General features: G+C 40.3%; 1 protein-coding gene across 1 annotated transcript; it reads right to left on the bottom strand.

Moving 5' to 3' along the window:
* Positions 1–6,064: 6,064 nt before the first annotated feature.
* On the bottom strand, positions 6,065–14,659 carry LOC308412784 (protein zyg-11 homolog). Its single transcript, XM_080907353.1, has 14 exons — positions 14,493–14,659; positions 13,822–13,987; positions 12,766–13,565; positions 12,465–12,605; positions 10,777–10,953; positions 10,036–10,100; positions 9,643–9,742; positions 9,340–9,390; positions 8,781–8,942; positions 8,616–8,663; positions 8,279–8,479; positions 8,148–8,200; positions 7,123–7,220; positions 6,065–6,925 (listed from the first exon to the last, which is right to left on the bottom strand). Exons 1-14 carry the CDS (start codon positions 14,493–14,495, stop codon positions 6,744–6,746), a joined length of 2,247 nt encoding a protein of 748 aa, XP_080763479.1. The 5' UTR covers positions 14,496–14,659; the 3' UTR covers positions 6,065–6,743.
* Between the last annotated feature and the right edge of the window lie 20 nt (positions 14,660–14,679).

Here is a 14,679-nt window from a genome sequence, read left to right as displayed (position 1 = left end):
TTCTACTCTGTTGGGTTGGAGTGCAGTGTCCCATCTACTTCTGCATGCACTGTTAATGCACCAAAAAGCCTTACAAGGTGTGTATACGTTCATTAAAGAATGAAATAGGATTTCCTGTAACATACGAAAACATCCTATTTGTGATCATTTCAAAATGCTTAAAAAAAACAATTCTTTGTATTTTTTTGGTGACTGAGTTACTGTGCAAAGACAAACATTATTTATGCCCAAAATAGCAAACATGAACACTTGCTGTGCTTCAGGTTTCCATGTCACAAACCTTCCATGCTTTTAATACTTATCTGGAATTGACCCTGACTTTAGTATCAACTTGCTTCAACCGAGACATCAGTCTGCCTTTTGTATGTGTACTGTTCCTGTCTCAGAATTATTCATTTGATTAAAGAAAAAAAAAAGCTATGACAGACATGCGAAGGATTAGATCAGATACTTTTTTCCTGTGTTTGAAGTCAAATGTTTAGATGTATCCAAGTATAACATATCGCAGAATTGAAAGCAAAGCAGAAAAGAAATACTTTACTGAAGACATTTTGAGACACACACACATTAAATCAAATTAACGAGAGCCAAAATATATTTAGCTATACAATACTTTGTTTCCATGGCTTTGGGTTTAATTTGCTATTCTGATAATGTCAAGGTCGACTGAATGTGGCAGGATTTGTGTGCCGAAACATGTGAAGGTTTTTTGAACTGCAACTGCACAAACTGATGCCTTTCTGTAATGTGATCTACATCTAATAGTGAGAAACCTTTCTTCACACATTTACTGGCACTTCCAGTCACATATTCTTGTGAATTGTCCAAAAAGAAAAAAAAAGGTAGGGTTTTATATTTTATGTGATGAAATGAATGCACAATAATAGCATATTATAAACACAGTATTTATGGATGTGTCAGAGGTGGTGTCACAGGTATTTTATTTTTGGTCAGCACAGGCCTTTCACGCGGCAAACACATGGCAGCGTTTGATGTACAAAGGTTTTCTTGTTGCATCCTTAAGAGCTATTAAAAGAAGAAAGCAAATATAAACCACAAACATAAGACAGTCAGAAAATAATTCAAATTTTTTGTTGCTTGTTTTCTCTTGAGAGAGAGAGAGAGATGATTGGAATTAATGCTGACTCATAACAGTATATATAATTATGCATGTACCGATGTTTTGATTGGTACATGCATAATTATATATACTGTTACTTCAGCAGTATGCTGAGATGCCTTCAGTCCTGTGCTCCTGATTGCTTCTATGGCTTTGGGTGGAATATTTGCATGGGTTCTGTCAGTAATGCATTGCTTAATGTGCAGGTCTATTCAGGTCTCCATACTAAACTCTCATGTATACACATACATACATAAACTCGATCATTTTGACTGTGAGCCTGTGTTAGTTTCTGCTGCAGCTTACTGATTAGGCCATGCGATGCCACAGGCAAGGGTGAGGGTGCAGACTGGAAATAGGATAGCTGATTGCCCCAATTCATGTCAGCACAGTGACACACATGAAATGACAAGGAAAACCCACGTCTCCCTCTCTGTTCGTTTACACAAGGTGAAGGTTTGCAAAGCTTGGTTTTGAGTAATAACAGCTTCCTGTTGCATAGCACGTGAATGAGCTGAATTTCAAGTAAAATGGAACATTTTGCACTTGTTACACCCCCGTGCTTCACGGTCAACCCATACTTAGGCACACGTATGCTTAAACACACAGAGACAGAAGCCTTGGTTCTGCCTCTAATTTCCCCTTGGGGTAGAAAGACTCTTATTAACACTGATTCTGACAGCGAGTACAATAGTATTGTTTCGCATCACAAACAAAATTGATATAATTTGCTTTCTTTCTGATGGTAAAATAAAGTAGAAAGCTTTCTCTTGTCTATCTGATGAAAAGCCAGCAGGTTATTAACATAGCATAAAAATAGGGGAAGACAACTAGCTTAGCTCTTGGAAGGAAACTAAGCTGGCATAACACAAAGGTAAAAATTTAAGTGGGTTTAAAAAGTGCTAGATGAGTTGATTAGTTAACTTTGAAGACCAGCAGTTTTTTAGTGTATGATGGTTACACACCAACTACAACTGCAGCTACATAGCACCAGAACAGGTGTTCAAAGGGCAGAGTGGTAATGCAAGAGAAGCGATTCTTTCTATTCACAGAACCATAAAAGGATTTAAAAGCTGCCATTTTTTATTTTATATAGGACTGCAGTGCTCCTTTAAACAAAAACGTAACATTCATTTGGCAGGTTGGGTTAGGGTCGCTGTTTCCTTCTGGTTCCACGTTAATCTAAGTTCAGCAGCAACTGGCTACAGCATCACATTAACATACAAACCTGAGGGGCAACAATCATTTGATCTGACCATTGGCAAGTTAGCAAGTAGTAAGAGCACATTTCCCAAGATGTTGAACTGTGGCTTTGAAATAATAGCAGTACTTAAGGCAGCTGTGGTGCTTGCGAATGGATGTTTGTTTTCATTTTCATATCCCATCATTCAAAAGCCAAGCTGAGGCAGTGGTCAGGATGTGCTCCAGGACAGAGATGCGCCCAACTGGATATGGTCACATTACAGCTGTGACTGCGAGCCAGTTCAGTAAATAGACAAGGAAATGCACACAGCTACTGGACGCAGAAGCTCCTGCAGCCCTGCTTCCTGCTCATATTTTTGCACCATTGTGTGCACCCACTGAGCTGGAGGCAAACGGGCCAATGTAAAAATGCCTGCAGATGGGAGATGTGACATGAAGTAAGACTGGCTCTAACCGACCGTAATAGCCCTCTGACACATCTACTTACAAACATGCTCACTTACACACAGTCATGCACACACACACATCAAATTGGAAAATAATCCTTTAGTCATGGAATAGTGGAATGACTTAAACTGAACTTGGAGATGAGGGGGATATTTCCACGGAAGGGTGGAAATCTGGTGTCAGTGTTACAGCTGTTATGTGAGAATTTCATCATTAATCAGACCCAAATTAATGTTAGCTGAGACAAATCTGCGATACATGCTGTACGCCTGTAAAGAAAATACTTTAACGTATACTGAAATGCATTTCTTTTGCATGCATTTGTGAACACACGAAGGCTAAGGAGGGTTCTTGTTTTATACTCCGAGTTACTTTCTGACCACAGAAGGATCAGGATCTGCAAACACTGGTTTTCCACCAGTTTTGCTTCCCTCATTTCCTCCATTGTGATCTCAGTACATCCTCAAAGCAAATTATTTGTGTCGTGGGATTTGTTGCAAAATAACATTACTGTTTGATTTGATTTCTGTCACATGCAGTATATAGTATATATTTTATTGCAGTATATATTCTATTGGACTCAATATTGACAACTTCTACTTATCCCTTCCTTGGAAAGAGGCTATTGATTGATTGCCTTCACTTGGCAAAGAGGAGGATGGTCCTGCTGCTGTTACACACTGTATTTCCACACAGGCTCAGGGGCCTGCCAACTCTGTATCCTTCCCCAGCAATAAAAGGTCATTGGAGAGGAGATGGTGTGTCCTTTTGTGCGTCACAGTTCTGCCTGGAGAAGTGTTTTTTTCTTCTTTTTTTTGTTTCGCCTTCTTAGACGTCTCCTCTCCTCCTCTTCTTTTCTTGAAACGTGTTTTCTTCCGCTCTTGCTCTGTGGGTATGTAGAAGGCTAGCCGGTGTCTAATTAGCTTCCAAGTCAAAAACCTGTAAAGCCAATAGGCACATATGCACTGCAGAGACCGTCGCACACAAGTTAATAGGCACACAGACATTCGCAGCTGGAGATGTGTTGCATTTTACATTAGTGTATTCTGGGCACCCAGGCCAGTGCACAGTTGTTTTAATCCAACGGAGCTGGCTGCACAAGTGAGATAACGAGATGCTTACTCACACTTAGCTCCAACTCAAAAGCAGCACAATGGTATTTCAGACTGAGACAGGCACTTTGCAAACTGGTCTGTGGTATTTTTTGCACATACAACTGGCATGAAAGGGACTTTAATTTTCATTTGACTGGCTCTGTTCCTCTTATCTCTTAAATGTCACTTTATCCCTCCCTTGCTGTATTTGTCTCTTAAATATTTTGGCCATATGGCCAGAAATATCTGCACCTGCCATTTTCCCTATTGACGTGCCTATTTCTAGCTTTTTGCCAATCTCCACCCTTCTCTCTTTCTCTGAACAGAATACTTTCTTGCTGTCTGATAAATACCAACAATGAGTTAAGCTTAGCTTAATACAAAAAAGCTTCATATCTAATTCATATGCTGTACATTAACTGCTTCTAGCACTGATAGTCTTGCAAATTTTTGCTTTAATACTTCAATTTTTGGAGCAAATGAAATAATGTAGTGACCTTCAGGATTGCTTGCACTGTATGTGTGTGCATTTTCACATCAAAAAACACCTCTTGGACATCTTTGCACAATACAGCTGCATTCAGCTTTTATGCTCCTTATATCTGGAACAAACTCCCAGAAAGCCTCAGATCAGCTGAAACACTCAGTTTATTTAAATCCAGGTTGAAGACTCACCTATTCTCAGCTGCATTTGAATAAAGCACCAAATCCACACTTTTAAGCTTAAATTTCAAAACTTACATTTAACTACTGATTTTATCTATTGTTCTGATTTTATCTGTTTTGATTTTATATACTGTTTTGTTTGTTTGTTAATTAGTTTGTTTGTTTGCTTGTTTTAATCAATTTTAAATCATGCTTTTTATTTGTTTTTGTTTCTAATGTCTCTGTAAAGCACTTTGAATCACCTTGTTGTTGAATTGTGCTATACAAATAAACTTGCCTTGCCTTGCCTTGCCTTACACTCAAGGATAGGAGTCCAGGCACATTATGAGGCTGGAGGTGAAAGCAACTGAGAGACACAGGGAAGGAGTTTCAGGGATCAAGTGAGGGTCAAGGTTGGCATGCCCAAAAGGTACTGTGTCCCTGTACTTTCACAGTAAACAGTTAATAGTCTTCAAGTTGAATCAGTATTAGCTCCATAACTTTGACACCTGAATGAAGAATCTTGGGCTCGAATCTTCGGAGACACCTGGGTCAATTTTGAAACTCCAGAATTTCTGTATTTCAACACTTGACATCTAGCAAACACTATAGTCTACCATCAGTGATATATCACATACACTAATTTTGCCTGACAGAATCACGTCCATTTTTAATTCAGTCAGCCCAGTGAATACAGTCATTCAATTGTGGATTTGACTTCTGTTAATTTCTTTTTAAAAGAATCATGAACCCCTTTCCGTCTTTACTTCTTACAAATAGTAAAGATAATCAGTCACTTTAGGAAGCTCTCTTTATAAATAATCCTCTTACTGACTTCTTGTTAATTAACCAAATTAGACTTTCGTTGGCCCTTTCTCAGCTTTTTTTCTTCTTCTTTTTTACAAACCATTTCCATGTTTTCCCCCTTGCTTTTGTCCGTTTGATATCCTTCTGTCTGCTTCTTCCTCGTGTCACTTAAATATTGATAGGTTCCTCGAGCAACAGAAAGAAACTTTAGACCTGTAACAGTGCACAGCGCTGTTGTCCTTTGGCTCGGTTCTCTCCAGTCACTTTAACTCATCACACGCCGTCTTTTCCTGTGTGGAAGTGGAGTTCTACGCTATCGAGTAACAGCACAACTGTAATAAAAACCCTCGAAGGAAGTGCTGTTTTTCCACCCTTCTCATGACTTGAACTTCACACCTCTCTGGCTGTTAGCACTTAAACTTTTAACACAGGGCTGCCACTGTGAGTTTAAAGTTTAGAAGGCGAGTCTGTGTTAAATGCTGCCTCTGGATCAGATCTGGTTCCCGTTTTCAAGCGTACAGAATAACCCACCACTTCCAAGGAAATGAGAAACCTGGCTGAATCACAACATGCAACATTATTTTATTTTTTAATAAATACTTTTAAATGCCCGCTGGGATTTTCTTTTTTAAACAGGTGAATCGAAGCAAATTGACACTTAAAAAGTTGAGCAGCCTGGTAATAGTCAAATATTCACGTGAGCTTTTTAAATTCACTTCTCAAAAGGAATTATTAATAGAACAATTTATAATAGACACTCTCGATGCCTACAAGCAGCTCTGTCTTCCGGCTGTATTACATAAAACATAATGAATTCAGAGAGCCAGAGAGCGACAGTGTGCGAGAGAACAGAAAAATAAGAAGAGGAGAGAAAAACAGATAAACAGCAGGTTAAGCCTGCTGGTACCTAGCCACTTATCACACGATGACCTGGAATCTGTACATTTAGTGCCTAAATAATTTACACAAATACACATTAAGGGCAAAACAGTCCAAAAAATACAGTACTAAAGCACCCCCTAGTGACAGGTTTTGAAATTAAAACCTTAAGTCAATCCATTTTTAGCTGCAGTTCATTTTATTAAGCTTCTATGCTGTTCAGCCCATTATCAATGTAGACTAAAAACAGTGCACATGTCAAAGTAGAACATTCGCTCTGTAAACAGCAACTCTGGTTTCAAAGTAAGTAAACAGTTTAAAAAAATAGATAACACAAATAACTTTTTACATCAAGCAAATACACTGTCCATATGAAATAAATATTATGCATTACGTGGTTTATTCTATTAAATATGTTTCCAGATGATTAGTATTAAGTGTCTGCACCTTGATACTGCCTCTGCTTTCTCTGCAACTATATATCTAGCGTATTTCAGATATAGCTCAAAGATAGCAAATCAAGTAAAATTCTTTTTTTAACACTTCTGTCAAGAGCGTTGAGGTGCCGTCTGATTGTTGAACGCTCCCGCATGAATCTGATGTTGCTCAACCATGCTCAAGACGCTGTCTGATAGTCCTTTAATGTCACTGTGTGTGCTGGGATGTGCAGCCAAAGCTTTCAGAAGTTCAGTCAGGCCTTCCTTCTCCAGCATGCTGCTGTAGTGTGAAGCTGGATGGATTGAGGAGAGGAGAAGCGATAAAAAGATGAAAGAGGGATAGAGCTCAAGACTATTAATAAACCAAACGGCCTATAAAATATGATCATATTTTTGCATGAATAAAACAATTGTTTCAGATCAACCCATCACGCCGATAGTGTAACCGCCCTTGGATCCCCACAGCTGTGTTTGTGTGTGTGTGTCTTACTGTTTTGAGTGCAGACCAGATGTATGGCCCAGACTGCCCACAGCTGCACGCCTGCGGGCTGACAAGTTTGAAGCAGAGGGCAAAAAGGATGGAACGACCTGAAACATGGACATCAAATAACCCAGTTTTTGTTTGTCCCAGATGCAATCCAGCTGAGTATGTGAGCTAAGGTGATGCAGAAAATGATTCTCAATCACATTTAGGACGTTTTCTTGTGATGTCTGAGCTTTCTGTAGCAATTGTGGTAGAATTCTAGTGGAAAGACAAGTTTTATAACACATAATTACCAGGTCATCTTTTAAGACTTCAGCTATCAAATTGTGCCCTGGCTGGAAAATTCATACAGCTACAGCAGAAGGGTTATTATCACTAAGAAAATTTAATGAATGCCAAATGGGGAAAAGTCATTTTATCTAAAACGCTGAAACAGTGGCGTTGGTATAGCTGCACCATTGAGAAAACAATGCATGAATTATATTAAAGTTGCAAAATCCAAAAGTATCAGAGATTGTCAGTAGATGCAGCTGTGCTGTCATATGAGAAGCCTATATGATATCCTTCCTGAGTAAATATACCTATAGGCATGGTTTAAAAGATCCTACATGACCTCCTTCTCAAGCTACTGTGTTCACTAAACTTGACCTCTGACCTTGAAGTCTTACCTTAATCATGAGGTCAAGGCTGCTGATATTCAAAGCTATCAGAGAACCTTTTCTCGAGTTATCATCACTGCTGCCCACCTGGTTAACCCAGTTAATGCCCCAAGTGTTTCAGGCTGAGAGGTAAAAACTGTTAAAAGGAACTGTCCATGGTGTTTAAGATCAGGCTTGTATTCCACTGATTAAACTGGTGAAAACTGTGCAAATTTTGTGTGATCTAAAGAGAATGTAACATGTGTAACCTAATTAATGGGGAAACTGTTTAAATAAAGTGTTATTCAGCATGTAGCTCATGTCTGATGTCAAACTGAGACTAGTTTTATTCTCTCTTTACATATTTCTGTTCTGTCTTTGCTATTCTCTCACCTGTAAGACACCATCTCGCTCTCAAGATGGGTCCACGTCATGATGGAATCGTGCTGCCGAGACAGAAAGGCATATTCACAAAATGTGGTAGATCTTACATGAAGAGCAGCATTCAAAACACACACACACACCAGCTGCTTCAGTACGGTGCTGCGCAACTCATTTTCCAGGGTCCAGGCATCTGGTCTGGAAGCAAGGTGCGCCAGTATCCCCCCTGCAAAGTAGCGAACCCCCACATCCACCTGAGAGTCCTGCAAGAGGCTGAGAATGTGCTCCAAAATGTCCTCCTCCATCAGATCAGCCTGCAACTCCTCCACCTCAGCAATGTTGTTCTGCAATTCAGGGAGACCAATTATAGCAGTGACTGCAAAAACATAATATAAAAGGCAAGCATAACACAGGAACTGTTTTGTGTATGATTACGGCTGCCTACAGATGACTTCATTTAAAAGTATATACACTACCCACCAGAAGGCCAAGAACTTTCTGCTGAATAGAAGGTTCAGTGTAGTAGGACTGCAAAGCAAAAGGGAACAGCATGAGAGGAAACATACACTCTTATGTTAACGTCTCTCTTTGTGACGTTCATTTTTAATCAGTGTGTCTATTGCTTTATTTTCTGGTCTCCTTTACCTCCAGAACCTCCTCGTACAGCTCCAAGCCCCGGCACTCAATGAAATTGCGCGCTGCTACTGGCATTTCATCCGTCAGGTTCCACAGAGCACTCAGGGCAAACTTCAGAGTGGAGTCGACAACTCCAACCATGGCTTTCTGCTGCACAATAGCCAGCAGCTGCTGTTAACAGAGACAACAAGAAGAGGAAATATGGCACCGTGGAAAAGCACAGAGGGGGAGAGAAAATGGGAGATTACTTTTTTTGTAGAATAAATAAATATATAGGAGAAATATTGTACACATAGCGGGAACATACTAATGTGTAGCTTTAGACATAGAGCAAAAGAGGATAACTAAGTGTGGAGAGCAAGACGAAGTGACTGAGAAGCAGAGAAAGAGCAAATTGAGGCGTAGGCGTGCATTAAGCGATGGAATGACAAGGGCATCGAGTAGAGACGTGTATGCATTAAGTAACTGTAAATGGACAGGTGAGAAAGACGGCGAGGGAAAGAGAAACACAGGGAGAGAATTAGAAATAAACCCGTGCTAAGCCGGTACCCTGAGAGCCTTAATGTACCTTCATTATAAAGATATCCTTGCTGAATTGTGCCATCTCCTCTGTGGACAACTGCACATAAAAACAAATGGATGAGTGCTTCTTTTAAGGGTGTTTTATCCATTCTTCTAAATGTCAGTCTAAAACAAGAGGGTACTTTTATCCCACAAGAAAATTGTCCACATTTAACTGGACTAAATGAAAGCATAAAGCCGCTCGCTGAAATAAGTGTCAAAGGGTTAGCTCTCAACAGGTAGGATTAAAAGGTACCACCACTATTTTCCAGCAGCAGACTAATGCACAGCGAGCGAGAAAAGTCTTGACCTTGGCCACCAGAATGGAGATGACAGCCACAGCCATCCTCTGCAGGGTCGGATCCTCGTGGCTGCTCAGCCAGTTAATCACCAGCATTGCCGCTAAATACCTGAAGCACGATAGCAGCGTGGATATAAGGAACACAGTATTACAAAAATACACCAGTGATGCACAGCAAAACCTTGTGAAAAGTTCACTGCTTTGGTTTAACATCTGGAAGAACTATTTCTTTTGGCAGTTGCATTTCAGAAAAAAAAAAAAAAAACCCCCACACAACTCAGCTGGATTCCAATCTGATGGAAAAACACTACACTGCCACTCTATGCGTGCACTGATTATTTTGGCTACTGCCAGACCAATGGACTCAAAGATCATATTACGACTGACGGAAAGTAAACTAACTTGTCAAAAGGAACCTCCTGGAGGATGTAGTCACTGCAGAGGGCCAGCAGACAGTTCTTTTGCACCTGGAGAGACGGTAACACTTCATGAATTGAAGTATGGGGTATTATAGAGCAACTACAACTACAGTCAGGATTAGGTCTTAATTCTGTCAGGAATTAAGTTGGATTCTGGTGAATAGCAACTCAGCTAGAACAAAACCATTGAGTGCCACCTTTTGCTGGTATACAAATACATGATATTATGATTCTAAAATCTGATGGTGGCTTTCACAAAGGATGGGGCATGCACTGAAATCCATCCATTACCTGAAATAATGGTTTTTCAGTGCATCCATTATCTTCAATAGCTTGCACCACGCAACAGCACTTTGCTGCTGCGCAAAGCAAATGCACAGCTCAGGAGCATTTGCGGGTTCAGCATCTTTCAACTTTGACCCATGCTTGCTGGGAAGCACACATTGCTAGTGGAAAGGAGGCTATGACCTGGCAGCAGGTAGGGAAGGCAAAATGAGGAAAAGTTGATATCATAAGTCTGAAATTTTGGCGTGCACACACATACACACACTCTCACCAGAAGATTAATACAAAAACCTTTTGTGGAAAACAAGTTTCCATCCCAGTAGAGACGCCAAGTTTTTAAACTCCTAAAACACCTAATATTAGTAGTGAACCCAAAGGCGAGTAGAGTACATGCCACATCCTGAGTGAAAGCCTTTGAGGCACTGAGCATACTCCTGACCTGCTGGTGGTTGGGGAAATTCTTCATGGTGTTTAACAGTTGGGTGACAGTAGAGCTGAGCAAGCTGATGGGCATGGCCTGTGCCAAGTCCTGAGTGGTCAGGTTGAACACACACGCTGTGGCGACCAGGTGGATGTGCAAGGAGGTGGGGTGCCTCTGCATACCACTCACCACCAGCTATAGGACAACAAAATATCCATTATATTAGTGGTGCCCAACATTTTTTATCTGAAATATACTCAGAGCACTGTCACTGTCTTTTATAAAAAATAAATAAATAAAAAAAAAAGCACCAATCTATGTTCATTTGCACTTATTTTAAACTGAACGATAAACCCTTTCAGCTTATTTCTCAGCTGTAATCAGCTAATTGTTTTAACCATCATCACTATAAGTTCACAATGTCAACCATTCACTACTACTCTGAGTTCGACTCATTGTAACAACTATTCATTTCACTTGACACTTAGTGACCAATAACTTTACGTTACTTTAATCCATACTTTCACATTGCAATTTAAACTTTCAATTCATAATCTTAACTACAGTTTACCTGTTACTTTTTTCAAAACTATTTATTAATTTTTATTCATAACTTTAGCTAGCTCTAAAATTATAAATAAATAGCTAATAAGACTAGCTAACACAAGCGGCTAATCATAGCTAGCTACACACTATGCTACGAATATAACTGCTAGCCATATTTAAATACTTCATAACTTTGCATTAAGAATTTCATGTAGCCAATTGATTTTACTCAACCACATTAGCCTATAGTTTAACTGTAACACTTCACCAAACTATTATACAGATATTTACTAAAACTTTTAGCTAGCTCCTACATTCCAACTCTTTATCGCTTTGGTTTAGCAAAAAAATTAAAATAGCTTACATACATTTAGCTAATTTTTATATTAATGATATAATTTTGTACCCAATTCTTTGATTCAATTTTTGTTTTTTGTTTTTTTTAGGTCAGTGTTAGCAGTTGTGCTAATCTTGCTATACTTAAGGATCTTGCAGAAGTACTCTCTGTGGTACTGTATCTCATTTGGGAATCATTTTGTAGATCATTATTACACAAGCATGTGTTTTCGAAAAAGTAATGAAAGCAATATCCAATCCGCATGTTCTTTTGTTCAATTCTCAGCTCTATTCAACCAATTCATCTATACAGTTGGACTGTACTATTTAACATCAAAGCTGTAATTTAAACTGCCTCACCACCTCTTCTCTTCAATATCCACAATTCACAGGACATTAAAGCTGTAAATTAGGAAAGTGGTTTAAAACACCAAAGAACCAAAGATTTTTGAGAAAAAAAAAGATTCTTTATATTACTTTTTTCTTTATTTCAATAAATCATGTTTTAGTACTTTGAGATATGGTGTGAATGTTTGCATTGGTCTCTGCATATGCTGTTTCTCTTGGCAAGGTCTTAGTTTAAAAAAGGAAATGCTAGTTTCAGTGACAGTACTGTTTTTTAAAAAGAAATTAATGAACAAGGGAAAAGATCTCATACAATGGAGAACAAAGGGAGATACTACAGTAAAATCTTACTTATGGTAAGTTTTTGCTTCTCCTAAACTGAACAAAATAGCCAACTGATTTTCTGTTACCACCCAATCAAACAAATCATTCCACAGGTTTACTAAAGACATGTCGGGAAGCAATGCAGACCACAACACCTTCAGCACATCTGGCTGTGGTTTGTCAGTGTCAGTGGTTAGACTGTAGAGATGGACAAGGGCCTCTCGTATGAAACACTCGCGGTCTCTGTACCTTCTGAGTGCCTCACACACCTGGTTCTCATCAGCCTCTCCTGTTACCTGGACACACATTCAGCAGCATTACAGAGAGAGGAAATGCAGTGGGAAAATTCAGAAAGAGTACAAACAGAGCCTCAAGTCAAAAATAAATGAGAAGCTTGTGCAGTAATCAGGCTTGTATTTCTACCATTGCTTTCCCTGGGTAGTAAAAGATTCTTACTTTTAGGCTTTTCTGTGTAGAAAAGAAGTCACAGGAGCTAACCCCAGTGGCTAGCAGGCCCAAAAAGACCAGTCCACTTCTGGATTCCACAAAGCTTCTGATTGCAGCTTCACTGATTCTCTTCCGACCAGAGATATCTAAAGAAACTAGTGATGGGAGGACCTGGGGACTCCCCTCCAGAAGCTGCCGCACTGTCTCATCTCCATCTCTTCCATCGCTGTCATCTACAGAGAAGTGGTCCTCTGAAAAGTCCAGATGCTTGAGAGCATGAAGCTGGCTAAAGACAAAGAGCAGCTGGGCAGGGGACATATCCAGGTGCCGCTGCCTGTGGGCAATAAGGGATCTCAGGGTGTTTTTGCACTCAAGAAGTGCAGTGAGCTTAGAGATAGCACTGCAAGAAATATCCAGCGTCTCCAGGTGAGGGAGATTGCAGATATCCTCAAGGGCAGCATCATTTAGGTCTGTGTTGGCAAGGTTTAACATTCTAAGGCCCCGCAAGGAGCTGAAGCCAACATGGATCCCACCATTTGCCTCTAAAGACTCCCAGTCCAGACGTAAACCGCTGAGGGACAACCTCTGCAGGCTGGATCTGCATTCTGGGTTGGAGGCCAAGCCTGAGACAATGTCAGCCCCAGTAAGACCACCAGAGACCCAGGAGGCATCTAGTTCCAGGAGCCGGTGAGGGCAAAGAGCCAGGCGGAAAGCTTCTGCAGACAGTGGGCAGCTCTGAATGGAGGCTCGGCGCAGACGGAGTTCTTTGCAGCTTCGGAAAATCCCAACAGTTGTGTCATTCAGTATCTCTTATGGGAAGAAACAAACATAGGGATATTGTAGGAAAAAGAAGCATCGGTTAAGTCATATTTATGTTTGTGGAATATACCTTTCCTACTCTTGCAATATGACAAACTGAAACCTCTGTTTACTGCGAACTAATAAATCATTTCACCTTCAATTCTTTGGAATAATTTTTCTTTCCTTCAGTTTGCCAAACAACTGCGACCACTCAGTAGCGGTAGAAAATTGATGTTTGCAGAGCTGTTTTATTTTCTGACCTACCTTTAGCTGCCATGTGATTCAGAAGCTGGTCAGCAGTCTCCTGCGGGAAGACCGGGGCCCAGATGAGGCTCATGGAGCCGTCTGCTCGCATGCTGCACAGAGAGCTCAAGCTCTGGCACACCTGAGCCAAGCAGAGGTCACAAAGCGTCGGGGGGCCCTCCGCATCCTGCAAGAACATCACCATGTATCACAATAATCACACACACACTACAGAAGAAGTATATGCTCATATGCTCACTCGACTCAAATTAGAGGGAAAACTTTACATAATATTCCATGTGATCTGGCCAAAATACAACAGCGCAAGTTTTATTATATGTCATAATTCTGTGATGTAAATGTCATATTAAGAGGTTTCAGTTTATTCTAATTGCATTTAAGCCTACATAGACCCTCCAGTTGTCTGTGTGGTCTTCCTCAGGCCTCAGCGGATCTACAGAGACACGGATCTCTAACCTTAGTCTAATTTTATCCGCCACAGATGAGTCTCCGCTCACGAGCAAAGCCTGTTTAAATCGCCTCGACCCCACCGCTTTCTGGAGGGCAAAGTGGACAATAACAACTGTTGCTTCTACGGCTCTACACAACAGCCGAGTGCTTGTCACAGAGTCGATGTGCACGAAAATAAAACCTTGGCGACATTACATGAAAGGGAATGGGGTCAAACTCACCATGCTTGAAAGTGAGAAGTCCGTAGGAAAAATGAAAAAAGTAACAGCAACACTTCGTTCACCTGCTTTTTAAACCATGTTACTCTGATTATTTATTCATTTCCTTCCCCTTAAACGAATGACAGCTAATCAACCGCTCCTCTGTTTAGATTAAAGTCGCTACAGTTTTTCGCCAGACGTCAAACCA

The sequence above is a fragment of the Rhamphochromis sp. 'chilingali' genome (assembly GCF_963969265.1).
Source record: "Rhamphochromis sp. 'chilingali' genome assembly, chromosome: 16".
In the NCBI taxonomy this organism is placed as follows: Eukaryota; Metazoa; Chordata; class Actinopteri; order Cichliformes; family Cichlidae; genus Rhamphochromis; species Rhamphochromis sp. 'chilingali'.
This window is presented reverse-complemented; position numbering and strand designations above follow the sequence as displayed.

What these genes read in the sequence shown, in the direction of transcription:
- LOC308412784 (XM_080907353.1), bottom strand. An exon ending in TGTACGAGGAGGTTCTGGAG is followed by an intron (nt 8,664 to 8,780) that starts GTAAAGGAGACC and finishes TTTGCTTTGCAG; the next exon opens with TCCTACTACACTGAACCTTC. An exon ending in AGAAAGTTCTTGGCCTTCTG is followed by an intron (nt 8,480 to 8,615) that starts GTGGGTAGTGTA and finishes CCTGAATTGCAG; the next exon opens with AACAACATTGCTGAGGTGGA.